At 43.7% G+C, this 23,546-nt stretch overlaps 1 protein-coding gene across 1 annotated transcript; it reads left to right on the top strand.

Annotated features, from left to right (window-relative positions):
* Positions 1 to 3,787: 3,787 nt before the first annotated feature.
* On the top strand, positions 3,788 to 22,600 carry LOC120061307 (RNA-binding protein 38-like). The gene is made up of 4 exons (XM_039011019.1): positions 3,788 to 4,258; positions 10,780 to 10,903; positions 14,435 to 14,489; positions 21,030 to 22,600. Exons 1-4 carry the CDS (start codon positions 4,088 to 4,090, stop codon positions 21,427 to 21,429), a joined length of 750 nt encoding a protein of 249 aa, XP_038866947.1. The 5' UTR covers positions 3,788 to 4,087; the 3' UTR covers positions 21,430 to 22,600.
* Positions 22,601 to 23,546: the final 946 nt, after the last annotated feature.

The raw sequence follows: 23,546 nt of genomic DNA, 5'->3' as shown, positions 1-23,546 counted from the left end.
TGGCTAGGCTACTTAGCAGCAACTATGTGCTCACAGATAGGCTATTATAGACCACCCAAAGCCATTGCAATATCAATACTGCTTTTCTTCCCTTCGATTGGGCACAGATGCTGGGTTGTGGTGGTCACTTTTACTGTATGTAGGTTTTTGAGTTACGGTCTTCAACACTGCGGTTGGTTCTATTTTTGGCTTTACTTTTTGAAGTCAGCTCATATTTAGGGAGGCTGTCGGGCTACACTAGGTGGTGATTTAGATTCCCTCCCTCTCTCTGTCTGGTCCTTGAAGGTTATTTGGGGACATTTTACATGATTTTATGTTGAACCTTGATTTTTCCTTTATTTTGTAACATTTTCTGTGAAGCTTTGTGAGAAATCTTTTTAAGATGTGCTCAATCCAAAGATTTGTGTTTTGTCATTCTGCAGTGCTTAGAACCCGGTCCTAGATGGTGCAAGTAAGCTATTCATGTGTGCATTTCTCGGCTGCACACCCTACATAGAATATGTTTGAATTGATGTATTCCCATTCCTACAAAACAGAGTTAACATGGGTCTGGTTCTGCTGAAGTGATTTTAATCTTGTTTGTGATTGTTGTTTTTTTGTTTCTTTGTTTTATCTCTTAAAATCTATGGCCAGTTCTAAGTTGTGGTGCTGGAAACGGTTATTTCATGAGATTGACCACTCAGAGAAGAAGCTCTTTAGTGGCACTAACCTGTGTGGTGATACAAAACTATCCCATGGACTCTGAAGATGACGGATCGCTATCTATCTTTTAACACAATGGAGAATGTCTTCAAGCTGTTTTATGGAAACTTCATTACATCTTGGAATAGCCTAGAGTGAATTTTCAGTCTTGATGAAGTATATTGAAAAAGATTGACCTACCGAATATTCAAAAGAACTATGTTCTGTGCTTTTGCTTAACAAAAAGTATCCCTCTCGATTTATCCTTTGATTTAAATGAAAAGAGAGGGGAGGAAAATATAAAATGCTTGGGAAAATATACGGTCATAATTTCAGGATGTAAATTACTGTTGCATTTTTTCTTACTTGTTTCTTGATGTTAATATTGATGTAAATACAAATTTCTATTTAAACATTACATTGTGTGTGTTGTGTTTTTCATAGCGAGTGTACGTTTCTAGGTTCCAAGTTAGCTTGGCCAGAGAGAAGGGGATGAGAACTGGGGTTTAGTCACTGGACTAGATGAAGAATAGGGGCACTTATCATCTGGGTACAAATGATGTCTGGAGACTGGGGGTCTGCGTGAACTAGGAGCCAGAGGTGAGAGGATGAGAGAGGAGGTGAGGGGTTCTCTGATTGGGGGGGTGGGGGTTGTATGAGGTTTTGAGAGGAAGGTGGAGGGTACAGTAGGCTGGAGAGGTGGCAACACTGAGGTCATTTGGAGTGTGGGATCGGCTTGCTTCTGAATCTGTACTGTTGACCAATCACCAACGAAGGGGCGTAGACTTTGTCTCCTAACTTTGGCTTGCCTCCAGAAAAAAATGTGTGTGCCAGAACAGCACAAAAAAACTTAACTGAAGTCCAAAACGAAGAAAAGAAACATCACAAAAGGCTGTCATAATACAGTGGATTCAGAAAGTATTCAGACCCCTTCCCCTTTTCCACATTTTGTTACATTAGCCTTTTTCTAAAATTGATTAAATACATTTTTTCCCCTCATCAGTCGCACAATACCCCATAATGACAAAGCAAAAACTGTTTTATTTTATTTTAACAAATGTATTAAAAATTAAAAACAGAAATACCTTATTTACATAAGTATTCAGACCCTTTGCTATGAGACTTGAAATTGTGCTCCGGTGCAACCTGTTTCCATTGATCATCCTTGAGATATTTGTACAACTTGATTGAAGTCCAACTTTGGTAAATTCAGTTGATTGGACAAAATTTGGAAAGACAACACCTGTCTATATAAGGTCCCACAGTTGACAGTGCATGTCAGAGCAAAAACAAAACCATGAGGTCGAAGGAATTGTACGTAGATCTCCGAGACAGGATTGTGTCGAGGCACAGATCTGGGGGAAGGGTACAAAACATGTCTGCAGCATTGAAGGTCCCCAATAACACAGTGGCCTCCATCATCCTTAAATGGAAGAAATTTGGAACCACCAAGACTCTTCCCAGAGCTGGCCGCCCGGCGAAACTGAGCAATCGGAGGAGAGGAGGTGGCCAAGAACCCGATGGTCACTCTGACAGAGCACCATAGTTTTTCTGTGGAGATGGGAGAACCTTCCAGAAGGACAACCATCTCTGCAGCACGCCACCAAATCAGGCCTTTATGGTAGAGTGGCCAGACGGAAGCCACTCCTCAGTAAAAGGCACATGACAGCCCGTTTGAAGTTTGCCAAAAGGCACCTAAAGGACTCGCACACCCTGAGAAACAAGATTCTCTGATCTGATGAAACCAAGATTGAACACTTTGTCCTGAATGCCAAGTGTCATGTCTGGAGGAAACCTGGCACCATCCCTATGGTGAAGCATGGTGGTGGCAGCATCATGCGGTGGGGATGTTTTTCAGCGGCAGGAACTGGGAGACAAGTCAGGATCGAGGGAAAGATGAACGGAGCAAAGTACAGAGAAATCCTTGATGAAAACCTGCTCCAGAGCGCTCAGGACCTCAGACTGGGGCGAAGGTTCACCTTCCAACAGGACAAGGACCCTAAGCACACAGCCAAGACAACACAGGAGTGGCTTCGGGACAAGTCTCTGAATGTCCTTGAGCCCGGACTTGAACCCGATCTCTGGAGAAACCTGAAAATACCTGTCCAGTGACGCTCCCCATCCAACCTGACAGAGCTTGAGAGGATCTGCAGAGAAGAATGGGAGAAACTCCCCAAATACAGGTGTGCCAAGCTTGTAGCATCATAGCAAAGAAGACTCAAGGCTGTAATCGCTGCCAAAGGTGCTTCAAACAAAGTACTAAGTAAAGGATCTGAATACTTATGTAAAGGTGATATTTCATTTTTTTAAATATATATATATTTGCAAAAAATTCAAAAAACCTATTTTTGCTTTGTCATTATGGGGTATTGTGTGTAGATTGACGAGGGGGCAAAAAAAAAAAAAAAACATTTTAGAATTAGGCTGTAACGTAACAAAATGTGGATAAAGTCAAGGGGTCTGAATACTTTCCGAATGCACTGTACAGTATATGCACAAACTCTCCCAAACTGTTTCGGTTTGGAAGCATGCATATGAGAGTCAGAATGCAAACCAAAATTCTATCGCTCTGAAATTAAAAACATGATGAACCAACTAAATGTGAGCCCCTCTGCCTTGCTTTGCCTCATTGTTTAGTAGACCTACTGAAGGTAAGAATGATTGATTCATGAGTTTGCCTCCACATGCCCTTTGCACAAAGAGAGTGAGACGAATACACGGTCACCTCAACATTACAACCTTTCATCTTCAGGTTTTCCTGTGATTGGTCACCCCGCGCTTTTGTCTTTAACCACATCAATTTCCTCTCACCCTTATGCCCTATTGACCCTTTCATGTGCGCTGTCTCGAAACAAGACTTTTGCGCTTGTTGTGGCCCTTAAAAATGGAAAGTGAATGTGATGTTTTATGGTCAGCAACTCATCAACTATGAATAAACCAGCCTCAGATATAGGTCAGACACTTCAAAACAAACGTTGACAGGGGGTGTCGCTAAACCTAGGACGCTCCGCTTATGTATTGGCCAAAATGAGAGTGGGCGTGTTTGAAACTCGCCTAGAAAATACTTCCCCCACCACCCCCTACCTGAGATATTCCGAAGGAGTAGGCAAGACACCTGTCAAGAAGAGACTTACATCCAGCCTGTTACAACGATAGCGCTGCTTGGATATAATTCAACGCATGGAATAAGGACGTCATTTTGCATCGATACAGACTGGACGAATCAAGCCTGATTGGGCGCTTGAGAAAAACCAATGCGCATTTAAAGCTTCCATCTCTCGAACGCCCATTTAGTTGTTGAGAACTTTGATTTGTGTTTTCCCCCATAGACCGTTTAGGTTTTCCATTCGAACTCACTAGTGGATCAACGCTTTATCATCAATTTGTTAACAGAGGTCTGGAGACAATGCATCCCACTATTCAGAAAGACACTACTTTCACTAAGATATTTGTCGGCGGTTTACCTTATCATACCAACGACGCATCCCTTCGAAAATACTTCGAGATGTTCGGGGATATTGACGAGGCCGTTGTGATAACGGACAGACAAACCGGGAAATCCCGAGGATACGGATTTGTAAGTGTAGTCTACTTCAGCTAACAAGACACTGTGCAATACCTCCAAATTCGGCATAACCTTTCTTTTGACAGGACAGAGCGCTTGAATGGGTGACTGTTGTTTTCCGCTCATGCCATGTTCTTTGGTATTGTACAGGAAGGGGTGAGGGTAAGGTACTGAAATGTGTGAGACGTGCGACAGACTGCCTGGCGATGTGCCAGTTATTTTGTTCCCTTTTGTGTCAGTTATTTTGTTCCCTTTTGTGTCAACTCAGTGATATACTGTAGGCGAAAGTAGATTAACTCGTATTACTTTCGTAACACATTTGATTTTGTTGCCACTTTTTATATTAAAAAAAGCCTATTAACAAACGTATTGCATTGTAAACAATGATGAAAGTGCATTAAAAGACCTACACACATTTCATTATCTACCACAGAATACTTTCAGAACCTATTAGCCACCCTGAATACGGCCACTGTAATTCTTACCCAAACACCTTGAATTGAGCCCATAAAAAAAGCGAGGCAACAGTTGCAGTTTTACCAGGTAGGCTGGGCCCACTGCACATATCCTACACTTTACTGTAACCACTACGTTTCCTTTACATTTTATTTTCTAACCTTTGTGTGCTGAATGTACATGTGCTGCTGACATTTCTGTGCTCATGTAATCCGCAAAGCAAAGAGCATGGGTCTTAATTTGGTGTAACACTGACACTTTGTTCAACTAACAAGTGTGTGTGGTTTTGCAGTCACATGTTTTAGCATGAGTAGATTATTCCTTAAAAAGCATAACATCAATTATCTCCCAGTCCTGAACAACAACCCCCTTCCAAACACCCATTCTCTCTCTCTCTCTCTCTATCTATCTATCTATCTATCTATCTATCTATACACACACACACACACACTAACAACAGCAAATATATGTATATGCATAATAAGAGCTGAAAGAATGTGAGATGGTCAAGCGGAAGGCTTTTATTTGCCCTGAAATATTTTGCATTCATAGGCATGGAAGTGTATTTACTCAGTTCAAAACAGAATGGCTGAGGAGAGACCTAATGCCGCAAATGCATCAGTTACTGGGCCTGAAGGATCTCTCCCCCTTTTCCTTCCTATCTCCCTCTGTTTCCCCTCCTCCCTTTCTCTCCCTCCCTCTGGGGGAGGTTGTGTGTCAGCAGAATGCAGTCCCCCCTGGTCACAGAGGTGTGACATGTCAGTTGGTGCTCTGAGATAAGGCTGCAGTTCTATTTTGACTTCCACACACACCACCCCCCCTCTGCCAAGCTGTGTGTGGTAATGAGAGGGGGGGAGGGAGAGGGTCAGTGAGAGAGACAGATAAGAAGACAGACGAGAGTGATGAGGGGAGTTAAAGCAATGCATATTTTCCCTGCCTCCCTGTTCATACACATTTTGATGAGTTTAGCCAGCCAACCAGCGTGTGTTCTGTCTCTGGCCCAACCTGTACAGTCTGCCCATTTCACCCCTGACTTCCCATAGCAGTCTAATTCCCCCAGCAGTCTCAATCAACCTATCTACATTACAGCCACTGTTAGCATAGACCCCCATAGTTTGGTGCCGTGAAATAAAAGCAAAAGAATAATGCAGTGACATCAATGCCTTATACTGTTTGGCGACTTGACTTTGTTACTAATATCATGTTTCAGTTCACCTCACCTCATTTATTAGCAGTTTGTGACTACTCTTACTGTAATGGTTGCCATTGCGCCCAGTGGCAGCCTTGATACTTTACTCCTGTGAATGTATCTATAGTTATTTGTTTTAAGTGTTTTTTATGTGCATTATAAATATCAACTTTTTTTTTTTTTTTTTTTAAAGCTAATCAAGTACTGAATACAAAAACCTAGTTATCTTAACCAAAAAACATTAAACTACAAAAGATAGTAGCCTACTTCTCCAATCAACTAGCTAAGTGTTTGGATTCGAACACCAGCCTAGATCTTCCTCTCATCTCTCCTGGGCCGAAGGCTGGACCAAAGATGAAGAAATGGCAGCAACTTTCCTCCACTACACACAAGGATTCCTCAGACATTTTGAACAGATTAAAACAACCTTGTGCAAGGAGCTCAAGAACAGCCTTATGCAATACGGGATCTTCTGGAAAACATGAGGACGATGAGGCAGTAGGAAACTGATCAGCAAATTAATCTATTGTGTACACTCACTTGCCAGTTCTGCAGGCTGACCCTCAGGTAAATGATGTCACCCACTCCAAGACATATACAGTCAATACAGAGCGCAGTAGACCAACCAAAATGTAATGACACTGTTTCCACCAATGACTCAACATGTTTTACACTCTGCAATCCTGATTAACAAAGTCTCCTCTTCTGTATAAGTTTATCTCTGATAATGACTTTGACAAGATCTGCCTCACTGAAACATGGCACAGCGAGGTAAACTTACCATCTTAATGAATCAGCTCTGCCTGAATACAAATACATTGAAAAGGGGCACAGCCACGGTGGAGGCCTTGCTGTTTTATACAGACTGCTTTATTTTAAACCCACTGGCTGCTGCTGAGTTTCAGTCTTGAGTACTTTGCTCTTAAATGTAAACAACCAAATCCTATCACTGTTATTCTTGTTTACCACCCCCCTAAGATAACAACCTCTTTTTAGCTCTGAGTTTTCTGAACTAATAATCTCTTTATGCCCCACTCTCTCCAACATTGTAATTTTGGGAGACTGTTGACTCACCCAAGTGTTGACTCACCTATGTGCTCTATGGCTGCTGACTTCCTTAACTTGCCGGACTGTCTAAACCATGGATGGGCAACTGGCCGCCCCCCCCCCCCCCCCCCCTTTTTGAAGGCCCTCGGATCAATCCCACCCCTCCCCCCAAAACAAAAAGTTTGGTTGTGCATCAGCAGTTTTTATCTTGTAATGTCAGTCACTGATAGTCAGTCAATAAGCCCATGTCAGCTAACATTTTGTAGATTGCTAAGTTAGTTTAGCGGCCAGCTATCTAAACGTGTTATCATGGTCAAATTACCATACAGGGGGCACCAATTTAAATAGGTAAATATGTAAATACGCCCCTGATCACACACAAACACAGTTCACTTTCATAGTAGCCACATACAAACAACATGATAATTTTGCTGGTTGTATAATTCCTTCTCGCATCTCTGCGCTCTCCTCTCACTTTTTTTTGCTTGTGTACTTCAGTGCACAACACATCAGCTGTCTGTGACCAGGCGAAATAACCTTTCCAAGACAAACCTTCACATCATAACTGCTAACCGCTACACACAGCCTACATCATTGTCACCATATTAGCTAATGTCAAAGTCAACATAGCTACTTGAACTAGCACGTTAGTAAACCCACTACAATCATGCAGTACAGTCAGCAAGCAGTTTAGCAGTTACACCGGCAGGCCCTGGTGGCAATACATTTATAAAACCAAAAGCTTACCTTGACATGGAAGAGTTCCAGTGTTGGATAGCCATAGCCAGCTAGCTAACATAGCATCCCTCTCTGTTTGAGCTGGGTATTTGAGTAGGCTAAACTAGCTAGCTGCATTTGCTAGCTAAGTGAAACTGACCTTTTTTTTAATCAAAATATAGCTAGCTGTCTCTCTTGCTTCTCCTTCATTTTTAAAGAAATTAGTTTGTTCAAAACTGTTCAACTATTGTCTTTCTCTGAGTCAACTACTCACCACATTTTATGCAGGGCAGTGCTAGCTATAGCTGTAGCTTATGCTTTCAGTACTAGATTAATTCTCTGATCCTTTGATTGGGTGGACAACATGTAAGTTCATGCTGCTAGAGCTCTGATAGGTTGGAGGATGGCCTCCGGAAGTTGTCAGAAACTCATAATTACGGTGTAAGTCTATGGAAGGGGGTGAGAACCATGAGCCCCCCAGGTTTTGTATTCAAGAGCTTCAAGTTCCTCGGTGTCCACATCACTAAGGAATTATCATGGTCCACACACACCAACACAGTCGTGAAGAGGGCACGACAATGCCTCTTCTCCCTCTGGAGGCTGAAAAAATTCGACATGGGCCCTCAGATCCTCAAAGTCCTACAGCTGCACCATGAGAGCATCTTGACTGGCTGCACCACCGCTTGTTATGGCAACTGCTTGGCAGCTGACCGCAAGGCACTACAAAGGGTAGTGCGTACGGCCCAGTACATCACTGGGGCCAAGCTTCCTGCCATCCAGGACCTCTATACCAGGCGGTGTCAGAGGAAGGCCCTAAAAATTGTCAAAGACTCCAGCCACCCAAGTCATAGGCTGTTGTCTCTGCTACCGCACAGCATGCGCTACCGGTGCACCAAGTCTGGAACCAACAGGACCCTGAACAGCTGCTACCCCCAAGCCATAAGACTGCTAAAGCTTCAATCACATCTGTCATCAGTTGTACAAGGTTTCCAGTCTGGCTTCCGGCCCTTGCATAGCACAGAAACATCTCTGGTTAAAGTTTCCAATGACTGCTGATTCAGGATCTCCCAGCATCCTTCTCCTCTTAGATCTCAGTGCTGCTTTTGACACCGTAGAACACTTCATCCTCCTGCAGCGTTTCAGAGAACACACTGCTGTCTCTGGAACAGCTCTAAACTGGTTCTCCTCCTACCTCTCCAATAGGAAGTATTACATCCCTATTGGAGAGGCCAGATTGGAGGAGTCTGCAGTCACATCTGGTGTTCCACAGAGGTCAGTGCTGGGGCCTATCCTGTTTTTAATTTACATGCTCCCTCTCGGCCTAATCCGAAGAGATTATAACCTCAACTTCCACTGCTACGCTGACGATACCCAGGTTTACATTAACAACCATCCCTGCCCTAGCAAAACTCAGCAGCTGCCTAGAGGACATCAGGGAATGGATGAAAGAGAACTTCCTCCAGTTGAAGAGTAGCAAGACTGAGGCTATGCTTATTTTGACACCCAAGCAGGTCATCAGTGCTGGAAACATCTGCCATACAATCAACAGCCAGGCCATCCGCTTGTCCTCTGTCATCTCCATCCTAGGAGTCAAGTTTAATCTTTCTCTGTCCTTCGATGCCCACATCAAACAAATATGCAAAACATAATGTTGCCATCTTAAAAACTTTGCCCAGGTCATACCATCACTTTCCCAGCCAGATGCAGAGAAACTCATCCATGCCTTAATCTTTGGCCATGCGCTGTTTGGGGGCCTCCCAGCCAAATCACTAGATAGCCTCCAACTAATCCAGGAAAGTGCTGCCAGGGTCCTGATCAGGACCAAGAGGTCAGACCACATCACCAAGATCCTGGCCTAACTCAACATCAGTGACCTCATCTCATTCAGCGAGCCACTTTGCAATCTCTGCTCCTGCCACTCTACTGCTTCAAGTCCTCAAGACATGTCTCAGAACTATGGCATTCCGAGCCTTCTGCTCCCTTGCCCCTATGGAATGCTCTCCCTGACCATCTGAGAGCCTCTCCATCACTCAGAACCTTTAAAACGGGACTTAAAATTCACTTCTGCAGAATGTCTTTTTCATAGTCCTAGTCCCAATCTAAAATGTATACTGGAAAAATATATAAATGCAACAATTTCAAAGATTTTATTGAGTTACATACAGTTTAAATAAGGAAATTAGTCAATTTGAAATAAAGGCCCTAATCTATGGATTTCACATGACTGGGCAGGGGTGCTGAAATTAACATTTGATAGCTCTGGTGGACATTCCTACAGTCAGCTTGCCAATTGCACGCTCCCTCAAATTTCACATTTTTAGAGTGGCTTTTTATTATCTCAAGCACAAGGTGCACCTGTGTAATGATCATGCTGTTTAATCAGCTTCTTGATATGCCACACCTGTCAGGTGGATGGATTATCCTGGCAAAGGAGAAATGCTCACTAACAGGGATGTAAACACATTTTTGTACAAAATTTGAGAGAAATTAGCTTTTTGTACGTATGGAACATTTCTGCAATCTTTTATTTCAACTCATGAAACATGGGACCAACACTTTACATGTGTTTACATTTTTGTTCAGTATATTTAGCACCTAACCCACTTGCTATTTTACCTGCCTTGATTCTAAATGTATGTCGTCTTTATTGTATATACATAATGTTTTTCTCAGTAGAGCTTTGAGAACTCTGTAATGAAAAGCGCTATACAAATTAATTGTATTATTATTATTATTACTAATAATGTAATATATATTGTAATAGATGCGGTCACAGGTGTGTGTGTGCGAGAAAGACACTGAATGTGTGTGTTTTGATGTACCATGTTGGTGATGGCTCTTATTTAGCATCCCGTTGTTAGTAAAATAATAAGATAATTGAAAGAACCCCTCCCTGCACACCCAGACACCCACCATTAGGTCAGTATGCTAGGTCATAATGTCACACATTGTTAAAAGCACACAGGAACTTTATATCTATATGGATCCAGGACTAGTGCTCAAACATAATAGGGAATACAGGAATTTATTGGTGAGATACAAGTTAAGGGATAAGTATTTTATAAAATCGATATTGGTCACTTCCTGAATTGTAAACCTGTGTGTTCCTTCCTCTTCCTGTCAGGTGACTATGATGGACAGGGAGGCGGCAGAACGGGCATGTAAAGACCCCAACCCCATCGTCGACGGTAGGAAGGCTAACGTCAACCTGGCCTACCTGGGAGCCAAGCCCCCCAGCCCACAGACAGGTGAGTCATGCGTGCACACACACACACACAGAGACCAACCCCACGCATACACAGACACACACACACACACACACACACTACGCAAACATGTGAGCAGATGGCACGTGCATACACACTCTCAGCTGACGACTATTATAGCTACATTCCTCTACATTATACGGTACACACACCACACATTTGATGGCAGACCCAGCTGTGGTCAGGCACAGTGTGACTGTACAGTGTGAACCACCAGCCTACATCTGCGCCCCTTCAGACTACACACATACACCAAACCATCTGTCACTCTGTGGAGTCTATGGGAAAATGTAGGGCTCAAAAGTACTGCACTACTGTAAAGAGAATAGGGTGACATTTTAGATGTAGCATATGTGTGACCGACGCACAGTAGCGACAACTGTAGTATACTGTATCTCGATGTTGGGTTGTTGTTGCTTTGTTACACGTCAAGCATGCAGTTGATGTGCTATGATGAGTGTACAAACTATTTTGAACTCCTGCTCTTTCCATGACATATGGACCAGTTGAATACAGGTGAAAGCTATGATCCCTTATTGATGTCACTTGTTAAATCCACTTAAATTCAGTGTAGAAGTTTAAAGAAGGATTTTTAAGCCTTGAGATAATTGAGCCATGGATTGTCTGTTTGCCATTCAGAGGGTGAATGGGCAAGACAAAATATTTAAGTGCCTTTGAATGGGGTATGGTGGTAGGTGCCAGGCGCACCGGTTTGAGTGTACCAAGAACTGCAATGCAGCTGGGTTTTTCACGCTAAACAGTTTCCTGTGTGTATCAAAAATGGTCCCCAACCCAAAGGACATCCAGCCAACTTGACACAACTGTGGGAGGCATTGGAGTCAACGTGGGCCAGCATCCCTGTGGAACACTTTCAACACACTGTAGAGTCCATGACATTGAGGCTGTTCTGAGGGCAAAAGGGGCTGCAACTCAATATTAGGAAGGTGTTCCTAATGTTTTGTACACTCAGTGTACTGTATGTCAGCTTGGTATTTTGTTGTGTGTCTGTGAGAGTGAGATGTGGAAAGAGGGAGAGAGAAAATAGGGAGAGGTTGTTTATGAGAGAGGGGAAGGGAGAGGGAGAAATAAACAGATCTGTTTCTTCCTTGTTCTGTGTGACTCCCCTCACCCAGGGAGTCATGATAAACACAACAGGAGAGAATGACCAAAGGGTGTGGGTGTGTTTGTGTGAAGAGTTACAGGAACATTAAGTGTTAGTGAGAAAAAAGGAGGGGATTGAGAGGGAGGGAGGCAGGGATAGAAGGAAGGAGAGAGAGGAGTCTCCTCTTACTCATGGTGAACTCAGGAGAGAGAGAGAGAGAGAGAGAGAGAGAGAGAGAGAGAGAGAGAGAGAGAGAGAGAGAGAGAGAGAGAGAGAGAGAGAGAGAGAGAGAGAGAGAGAGAGAGAGAGAGAGAGAGAGAGAGAGAGAGAGAGAGAGAGAGAGAGAGAGAGAGAGAGAGAGAGAGAGAGAGAGAGAGAGAGAGAGAGAGAGAGAGAGAGAGAGAGAGAGAGAGAGAGAATTGGCGCCTTTTCCTAGACCATGTTGCTATGTGCATAAGAGCAAAGTTAAGCAGCATATTGGTGTTGAGAACAATGTGGCGGAGGCAGCAGCGGCGTTAGATGAGAACAGCCCTGGCCTTAATTGTCTAAGAAAAGTGAGGAGAGAGGAAAACCCATCTTAATTAGGTCTGTAATCAATAGCCTAACTGTTAAATGTGCCTGGCTTTATAAATCATCCATATCTACAGAAATAAGACAGATCCTGCTACTGTTTGAGTGTTTGTTTAATAGCCTACTGATTCTGTGAGCGCCAAGCCTCAGGCAACCACATGTCAGATAAATTGCAGAATTTATGAAAATGTTTTTCACCTTCATAATAAAGGCTTTACACTTTTTTTTGTTAGAACATCGTCTCTGGTATTACTTATAATTTATTTAGTGTTTACACTTCCAAATTTTCAGAAAAATTATATTTATAATAATAATAACCCTAATTGTTCTTGATATCTGTGTTATTATACTATTGTTATTATTATAATCATAATAATAACTAATGTTATCATTAGTAGGCTTAGTATAGCAACCTTGTGTAACCACCACTGAGCTGTAGGCCAAAGAGCACATCCTGTTTAGTCTTAATACCATAACTTACTTAGGCCTACATTTCAATACTTATATTGGCTACTGTATCAATCAATCATTCATTCGTTGATATGAAATGCAATCAAGCATTTTCGTTTTAAAATAAAGCGACCCTTGAATAAATAAATAAACTGTTTCATTTCAGAAATTACATTCACAAATGAATGTGACTGTTTTTAGTCTTTGCTATAATTAATTTGGAGGTGACAGGTGTAGCCTGGTGGTTAGAGCGTTGGGCCAGCAACTGAAAGGTTGCTGGATCAAATCCCCGAGCTGACAAGGTAAAAATGTGTCGTTCTGCCCCTGAACAAGTCAGTTAACCCACTGTTCCCCTGTAGGCCGCCATTGTAAATAAGAATTTGTTCTTAACTGACTTGCTTAGTTAAATGTAAAAAACATTTTTTTAAAGGCTTTACAAAAAAAACATTACAATAAACTCTCTGGTACGCTTATAGTTTATTTAGTGTTGTTTACATTGTTCCAAACGGTCATAAAAATTATATTGTAATCTAACAGCACCTGCTTGGCACACATAATATGAAAGCAGAGCTTGTTCCTTAACTTATTTTTCTTGATCTCCAGTATTTTCAACAACTAGTCAAATTTATTCCACACATCCGACTTCCCCTTTACCTCCTAAGCAACCAGTAAATATTCCCCCGTTTCGAGTTTATTTGTAACATCCTCTGCATCTATTTTGCTGTCACATGCATTGAGTTTGTTATAACCAATTTATTGATGTGATTAGGATATGCAATAAGTCAGGCCCTATTGGTCATGTGCATGCGATGCATACATGTGTACGTAAAGAGAGCAAGGTTTGAGGGAATAGGGAATGTTTATCCTAAGCAAATGAGGGATTTTGGTAACATGACTTTTCAGTCAGAAACAACGGGTGCTAGTCAGTCACTCACTGTCATTTTTTTAACATGGAGCAGCAAGTCTGAGCACAATCAAATCAATTGCGGTCATACTCCCTCTAGCAATTTGTGTGTCTTAGTTATTTAATTTAACAGTGTGCTTAAAGCATCAGACAAGCTCAGTGCATAAAGTTGATTTGATTAAAACCCATAAGATGTGTCTATATAGAGAGAATGTGTCAGCGCATGTGTGTTGTTTCTCATGTGTCCCTGTGGATTCACTGTTTCACTTGTTTAAAAAATGCCAAAGTCTGTTCAACTTACCGAGGGAAGGAGGGACAGAGAGATGAAAAGTAAGAGTGGTAGGAACTCTTCCTCCAGGAACACTCTGTCCACTATGCAGGCTCTGTCTGTCTGTCCTGTCTTTAGCTCAGATGTCCCTAGCTGTCTTCTCTCTCTTCAGTATCTGATGGTCTCTGACCCTGACATGTTTTATCTGTTCTCTCTCAGGTTTCTCCATCAGAGTGCAGCATGTCCACCCCGCCCTGATCCAGAGGCAGTATGGGTAAGGAGCAACCAATGGACACGTTCGAGCAGATACATTTGGTCAAGTCGGTGACCATCGTTGGTCACCACCATTTAAAGTGTGTTGCATTATGATTATAAAAATTGTCTGACTTGTGATCAAATGTCATACAGTTTTTGATGAAGTTGCTGCAGTTGCTTCTCACCAACTGCACCATGCAGGCATCACCTCCATTGTGGGAGGCACTATTTGTCAACCAATCATTAGGGTGTTTTTGTTTGACCCACTCAAAGATGTAACTAAAACAGGAACCAACTTTTCCACGATTCTAAAGTTTCAGGGCATACAAATGATATTTGAGACCTCTAATCAATTAATTGTATACATATTATGTTTGTGAGTGTGTGATATGGGGGTAGAGAAGTTTATTTATACATTTATACAAAAAAACATTTGTATACAATAGCAGCTAGCTATGTAATAATCATTTGGTGGGTGATTATTATATTTGTCCTATCGACAGATTTTTTTCACCTCGACTCGGGACTTGAAACAATCGACTTTTCGGTTACTGGCCCAATGCTCTAACAGCTAGGCTACCTGCCATGTTGATCTGAGCCTTGCTGTTTGAAAACCACTACAGTGTCCCACTTTCGGCTGTCGCAGATGCACCTCCCCCGACTTCACTCACCGACTTTTGTCTACAGTCTGCTTTAAGCTTACCGCTTGAACACACTCAGTGTCTCACTGTCTGTCATTACTTTCCCTTATCTGTTCTCTTCATCTCTTCCTCCCATCTCCTCTGTCACGAATGCCATACACAGTATTTTCTGTTGTCTATTTCTCCTTCTGGTCACCTGTCTGTCCCTCTTTCTGTCTATCTGTGTCTAACGTGAGATGCCTGGGCTTCCGAGGCTAATCTTTGTCTGTCTAGTTGTGTGTTCATCCCTTTGTTGTAACTAACCGTCTCATGCAGTCTGAGAATGACCCTTCCCTCAGCCAGCTGTGCTACTGTCAGTTACATGATGTCAGTGAGAATACCCAGATTCCTGCCTGCTTCACTTAACTGGCTGGCCTGCTGCTGTTTCCTAACATGGCTACATTTGGACATGGGGATATTCTTAGCCTGCTTATGGCTCTCTTTCTCTTTCTCCGCCCCCCACCCCCTCTTTATCTTTCCTTCATATCTTTCTCTCTCTCTTTCTCTCCCCCCTCTGTATCTTTTTTCTTTCTTTCATTCTTTCTCTCTTTCTCTCTTTCTTTCTTTCTTTCTCTCTTTCTTTCTCTCTTTCTTTCTCTCTTTCTTTCTCTCCCCCTCTGTATCTTTCCTTCATCTTTCTTTCGTTCTTTCTCCCCCTCTTTCTTTCTTTCTTTCTTTCTCTTTCTTTCTTTCTCCCCCCTTTCTCTCTTTCTCTCTTTCCCTCTCTCTCTCTCCTTCATATCTCTCTCTCTTTGCTTCATACCTCTCTCTTTGCTTCATATCCCTCTCTCTCTCTTTGCTTCATATCCCTCTCTCTCTCTCTTTGCTTCATATCCCTCTCTCTCTCTCTTTGCTTCATACCTCTCTCTCTCTTTGCTTCATACCTCTCTCTCTCTTTGCTTCATACCTCTCTCTCTCTCTCTCTCTGTGTTTGTTTGTGCTTGCGTTTATGTGAGGAAGAGCACTGTTGACACATACTCCCTGTTGAAACCCTGTTTCAAGCAACTCACTCTCATGCTGATCAGTGTCAGTCTGGTTCTGAATATTCAGTACCAAAGTTATTGCAGTGATCTACTTCGCAACTGAAGCCTGCTAACTCACTCTGTTTAACCCAGAAACAAAACATTTCTGACATCTGATTGGTCAGAAGTGAGATGACCAGAGCTGTCCATGTCTCCTGATGAGTGCTATACTATATTAGGCTAAATGACCATTTTCCTATTCTGTGAGGCCGGTCTGGTTGGGCTGTGTGTTCTGTAGACTAGAGCAGTATCCGAGATTGTGATAGGCCCTTCAAACCCCCATGCCTCACAGGGCTATTAATATTGCAGCCGCCAGTCCTCAATTATTGAATGATATATTGAGTGATAAGGGAATTGAGGCTGACCCAGATGAGCCTTTGAATGAATGATGGCAGTTCTCCTTCAGAGAACCAATGGAAATTAAAGCACAGGTTCTCCATCTCCTCTACTGGGTTTGATCATGATAATATCACTGTCTGTCTGCCACCACAATGAAAATGACTTGCTCTTTCTTCATCTTCTGTGGAAGTCACTAGGTATAGAATGTTCAACTTGTCACTCAGTTGGTTGAGCATGGCACTTGCACTGCCAGGGTTTTGGGTTCGATTCCCATGGGGGACCAGTATGAAAATGTATGCACTCACTACTGTGTCGCTCTGGAAAAGAGCATCTGCTAAATGACTAAAATGTAAAAAAGAGATTGATCTATATTCATGAAGCCTTGACTACCCTGTCAAAACACACGCCCAAAAAACACACCCAAACTCATAATTCTGGCAGTAAGTAAGCACCATTATCTCAACTAATACTGTCATACTCCTCCTGTGGGGAGTTCCTCCTTCTTAAGCCATGCTCAGCTTCTCCAGGGGCTTTCCTGGCCTGGGGTTTACATATGGTCCTGTGTGTCTGTCTGTCATGTGTTTAAGTGAAGAGGGGACTAAGTATTAATGCTAGGAGTGGCCGTAAAGAGGGGTGTGTCTGTGTTTGCGCGCATGTCATGTGGGAGTTCAGGATGTGGTCCAGTGCCCGTGGCTGCCCTCTCTCTGTCTCTAGGGCCCCTGAGGCACCCTCTGTTCCAGCTAGCTGGCAGGGTGCTGACAGAAGTGAGATTTAGCACTTTATTAAAATTCTGTTCTTTTTTTGAAGTAGGAGGCCGGGCAGGTGTGGTGTTTTAAGGGCTGGGGTGTGTTTCCTGTTGAAACACAGAGATAGGGGGGGGGGGGGGGGGGGGGGGGGGGGATCAGTCACTGCACACACCTGTTTGGGGGAACAGACAGGACAGGATGTGAGGGCTGTGTGGGGGTGTGTGTGCATTGAAAGTAGAGTTGTCCTTTGCTGATTTGGCAGTGTTAGAATGACTCAAACTGAGCCTCGCTGGTAAACATCCTATCATCCTCCCACTCTTTCTCTCTTTACAGTCTCCTCATTCCCTTACCTTTTCCTCCCTTACTTTCTCTTTCTTGCTCTTTCGCTCTCTCTTCTCTCTCTCTGCCTGTATTTTACCCTTTATATCCTCTAACCCTCTTCCATCCCCTCTGTTGGGTATTGGGGACAAACCAAACTGTTTTCCCTAAGGTGTTTTTTTTCTGCTTCCCAGCGACCAAATTAGACGAAGCTCACCACTAAAATAGCCAATTCTAAAAATCTAATTATCACAACTCCTCTGAAAGGCATTGACATTTACAAACATCTGATCATGCACACACTCCCATTGTGTGGTATTATTTTACAAGGATCCTGATTCACATATTATGTGTGCTTGATGGAACTCTTTACATACAGTATACAGGGGTATCTTAGTTGGCTAATACTATGCCAAAGCTAGCACTGCTCGAAAGATGAGTGTCCAATGCCGTGTCAGTCATTCACTGCTGCCTCTCCCTCTCTCCCTCTCTCCCTCTCTCCCTGACTCCCACCTCCCAACGCATGACCTTTTGTGTCACCAGAACTATTAAAAGCTGCAGCATCCTAAGGCATGATAGATATGATGGGTGATCCTTCACCTCTTCTTGCTATCTCTCCATCCTTCCGCCTTCCCTCTTTCTCTCTCTCTCTCCCACTCACTACAGCCTTGGCTAGTTGAAATGGACAGTAGGAGAGAGGGAGTGGAGAGCTCAGTCAGGTTGTTCTGCTCTCATGGGTCTGTTTGTGAATACTGTACACCCACGCTGCCTGCTGCACCAATCAATCCTGTCTTGCTGCCCTCCCTCTCTCCTGCATCTGTATGTGTAGGGTTGTGAAAACGTTTACTGTACGTGTATGTGTGTATATTTGTGCATTATCTACTGTAGATGTGTTTTTACTGTACATTTGTGTATGCCACATTGTGTGTGTGTCTGCCACTGAGGACGTGAGTCAAGGGGAGCTAGGAGGCGAGGGGAGGCCTAGCTCCCTCTCATAGATTGCCACTGTCACATTGGATCCATCAGCCTGATGCACAGGGCAGAGCAGGCCAGCAGCACAACACAGACGGACGGACGAGACTTGTAATTCCAGTGTGTGAGGCAGTTGTTCTTTGGTCCTTTTGTCAGTAGTGTGTGCGTGCAACCCATTAAACTTTGTTTCTCCCTCTGTATTTTGGGGTAAGCAGCTCTGAGCCCTCGTTTGTCTCCGGATCAGCAGTTAGGAGCACTGTCTCAGTTATTAGGTTATTATTGGGTAAAGAAAGAATAAGGTCATGGATTTGGACAGGCCAAGCTGGTCCAGAGACCGTTATTATTTCAGATGTTGGATATAGGCCCCCTCTATTGTTCTGTCACTTCTTGCTCAACAGCTCTGATCTATTTTTGCAGCTGTCAGTGGAACTGAAGCAAGTTACGTTTATAAGTGGGCAGCCTAAGGCAAGGTGAATTGTGGGAAGACAACAGTGTTGTATGTACCCTTTAATTACAATGGCTCAGAATCATACTGATGCTGTCGTGTGTACTATGATGCTTACTATTATTAGAAATAAATATTTTACCAGATAAGTTAACTGAGAACACATGATGGCGCCGGAGGGGATGGCTGCCCTCTTATTAGTTCTTAACCAACCATGCTATTTATTTATTTTTTGTGTTTGTAACTTGTTTTGTACATAATGTTGCTGCTACCATCTCTTATGACCGAAAAGAGCTTCTGGACATCAGAACTGTGATTACTCACCTCAGATTAGACTAAGAGTTTTTCTTCAATGAGTCAGACGGGAGGGAGATACTACAGACACCCGACCAGGCCCAGATCCCCGTCATTTGCTGGAGAAGGAAATGGAGATCAGGGTGCCTTGTGAGGATCAGGTGACGAGTGGCTAATCTACCTTTGCCTTCCGTCCTGCTAGCTAATGTTGAATCGCTGGAAAATAAATGGGACGAACTGAAAGCAGGTATATCCTATCAACGGGACATTTAAATGTAAACAACAGCTGGTGCACGATATCTAAGGAAGTCTTGATGTTTTGCTTGCCTGAGGTAGAGTATCTCGCGATAAGCTGTAGACCACACTATCTACCTAGAGAGTTTTCATCTGTATTTTTCGTAGCTGTCTACATACCACCACAGACCGATGCTGACACTTAAACCACACTCAATGAGCTGTATACCGCCATAAGCAAACAGGAAAACGCTCATCCAGAGGCAGCACTCCTAGTGGCCGGGGACTTTAATGCAGGGAAACTTAAATCAGTTTTACCTTATATCAGCATGTTAAATGTGCAACCAGAGAGGAAATTATTCTAGACCACCTTTACTCCACACACAGAGATGCGTACAAAGCTCTCCCTCGCCCTCCATTTGGCAAATCTGACCATAATTCTATCCTCCTGATTCCTGCTTACAAGCAAATATTTAAGCAGGAACCACCAGTGACTCGATCCATAAAAAAAGTGGTCAGATGAAGCAGATGCTAAACTCTGACGAACCATCGAATAGGCAAAGCGTCAATACAGAACTAAGATCGAATCGTACTACACCGGCTCACACACTCGTCGGATGTGGCAGGGCTTGCAAACTATTACAGACTACAAAGGGATGCACAGCCGAGAGCTGCCCAGTGATACGAGCCTACCAGACGAGCTAAATAACTTCTATGCTCGTTTCGAGGCAAGTAGCACTGAAACATGCATGAGAGCATCAGCTGTTCCGGACAACTGTGTGATCACGCTCTCCGCAGCCGATGAGAGTAAGACCTTTAAACAGGTCAACATTCACAAGGCCGCAGGGCCAGACGGATTACCAGGACGTGTACTCCGAGCATGCTCTGACCAACTGACATTTTCAACCTCTCCCTGTCTGAGTCTGTAATGCCAACATGTTTCAAGCAGACCACCATAGTCCCTGTGCTTCCTGCTTTAATTTTTCCAGCAGCATCTGGTCTCCCATCCAGGGACCGACCAGGCCCAACCCTGCTTAGCTTCAGAGGGAAGCCAGCAGTGGGATACTGTGTGGGCGGGCGTAGGTTTTTGACATTCTCTCATGCCTATGATAATTAATCGTACACCAAGGACTCACAGTGGTTGTGATAATTATGATGGGGGGTGGTTTCTGTCCTCTCAGGGGGTCAAGTTGAGCGTTTTGAAAGGGTGGTGAGTGATATTGTGGATGTGTGCATATCTCTCCTACATGGTAGGTTGGTCTGTCCTTATTTGTGGCCTTAAGTCCATGTGAAATGTGGGTATACAATAGTGCTGTATGTCCTCTGTAATTACAGTGGTGTGGTATATAATCCACAGATACTGTAAATAAACTGTCTATTTTGTGTATGTGCCTTTTTCTCCACGATGGCTGAGCCCTCTGTGCCGTTAGGCGTGTGCGTGCACGCTAATGTATAACTGTATACTAAACACTAATGTATTGCTATCTTTCTTTCCATCTGTCTCTTTAGATTGGCCCAGCAGTGTATGTACCCCCAGGCCTTCCTCCAGCCCAGTCTGGTGCTCCAGTCCCACCTCAGCCCCTCTCAGGCCTCCCTCACTTCTCCATATCTGGACTACAGCTCAGCCTATGCCCCCTACACCTCCACCACCTCCACTGGCCTGGAGCACTACCCCTACACCCCCTCCCCCTCGCTCTCTGCCAGCTACCTCAGCTACCCCTATACCCCCTCCCCCTCACCCTCCGCAAGCTACCTCAGCTACCGCTACTCCCCCGCCACACATAGTCCCACCATTTCCGCCCCCCTTACCCCGCCCGTCCACCCCTCCCTCAACCCCTTTGCTGGCCTCTCTGTCCCCCCTGCTGCCTACTTCCAATACTCCCTCCACCAGCCTGACCACATGCTGTGAGGGTGGACCTGGGAGAGGGAGGTGTGGTGATGTTGGGTGAGGATGATCAAAGGGGGGCACTGATGACAACATGAATGGAGACTTGGAACAGGAGGATTATTGCGCTATGACCTGTGACATCATCAGTATGAGACTCCCGACAGCCGATGAGAGAGTGGGTTCTGAATCCAAAGGGCTTTGTCAAAACGAAACACACTGGGACGTCTTCCTGTTTTTCTATTAGGGTTATTATCCATTGTTGTCGTAGTTGTTACTATGCTACTATTGCTGTTGTCGCCAATGTTTATACGAATGTTTTTAGCTAATGATGGAAGTAAGAGCTATCCCTGTGTCCAATGCCAAACATGATGGAGTCAATGGAACATGAGAACTGAAAGAGGGGAATGAATGATTCTGGATCAACCTAGATCCTTGCACTCCTCCTTACCAATACAGAACACCCACTTCGTACACCAAGCCAAGGCCAGCCCTTCAATGTAGTGGATGGGGCTTGAAGGTTGGGCGAAGAAGGGTTGGGTAGCCATTATATTTAACTAGATGCTCCACCTCTCTCTTCTGGAAGTTGTACTGAACGTTTCACTAGCGATGTGAGAGAGAGGCAGCATCCTCTTCTGGACATTTCTTCAGGAATACCTTTCTCTACGTGGCCTTATAGCCTCTCTCTGTTTCCATGTCCTCCATGAGTGCAAGTAAGTTATTGCAGATTGAGAATCACACTTTCACTGAATATGCAATTATTATTCTGATGGAGTATGGGATGAATATTTATAAGGTAGGCAACATTGTAACATGCTTTTTATATCAATGTTACTCTAACTTAATCATGTCAAGTCAGATTTTTGTAAAGAAGGTATTTCCTTATTCATGTTTATCCTCAGAGACCTGCAGCAGCTGGGGTAACTGACTATCTCAGTATTGTTTAAAGTGAGCAGAGGCAGAAACTACAGGCTAATGGAGGATGTATGATCTGGTTGTGGAATAGTAATGTAATGTTTTAATGATACAAGTGTTGTCCATCAGGTGAGTTGATGTCTGCTAGAACCTGACTGATGCTATGGGCTACACTCATGTATGTGTACATATATGTGTACAGTCGTGGCCAAAAGTTTGTAGAATGACACAAATATTAATTTCCACAAAGTTTACTGCTTCAGTGTCTTACGATATTTTTGTCAGATGTTACTATGGTATACTGAAGTATAATTACAAGCATTTCATAAGTGTCAAAGGCTTTTATTTACAATTACAAGAAGTTGATGCAAAGAGTGAATATTTGCAGTGTTGATCCTTTTTCAAGACCTCTACAATCCACCCTGGCATGCTGTCAATTAACTTCTGGGCCACATCCTGACTGATGGCAGCCCATTCTTGCATAATCAATGCTTGGAGTTTGTCAGAATTTGTGGGGTTTTGTTTGTCCCCCCGCCTCTTGAGGATTGACCACAGGTTCTCAATGGGATTAAGGTCTGGGGAGTTTCCTGGCCATGGACCCAAAATATCGATGTGTTGTTCCCCGAGCCACTTAATTATCACTTTTGCCTTATGGCAAGGTGCTCCATCATGCTGGAAAAGGCATTGTTCGTCACAACTGTTCCTGGATGGTTGGGAGAAGTTGCTCTCGGAGGATGTGTTGGTACCATTCTTTATTCATGGCTGTGTTCTTAGGCAAAATTGTGAGTGAGCCCAGTCCCTTGGCTGTGAAGCAACCCCACACATGAATGGTCTCAGGATGCTTTACTGTTGACATGACACAGGACTGATGGTAGCGCTCACCTTGTCTTCTCCGGACAAGCTTTTTTCCGGATGCCCCAAACAATCGGAAAGGGGATTCATCAGAGAAAATGACTTTACCCCAATCCTCAGCAGTCCAATCCCTGTACCTTTTGCAGAATATCAGTCTGTCCCTGATGTTTTTCCTGGAGAGAAGTGGCTTCTTTGCTGCCCTTCTTGACACCAGGCCATCCTCCAAAAGTCTTCACCTCACTGTCCGTGCAGATGCACTCACACCTGTCTGCTGCCATTCCTGAGCAAGCTCTGTACTGGTGGTGCCCCGATCCTGCGGCTGAATCAACTTTAAGAGACGGTCCTGGCGCTTGCTGGACTTTCTTGGGCGCCCA

The sequence above is a fragment of the Salvelinus namaycush genome, chromosome 16 (genome assembly GCF_016432855.1).
Source record: "Salvelinus namaycush isolate Seneca chromosome 16, SaNama_1.0, whole genome shotgun sequence".
Classification (NCBI taxonomy): domain Eukaryota; kingdom Metazoa; phylum Chordata; class Actinopteri; order Salmoniformes; family Salmonidae; genus Salvelinus; species Salvelinus namaycush.
Note: the sequence above shows the minus strand (reverse complement) of the source record. Positions and strands in the feature narration are given on the sequence as shown.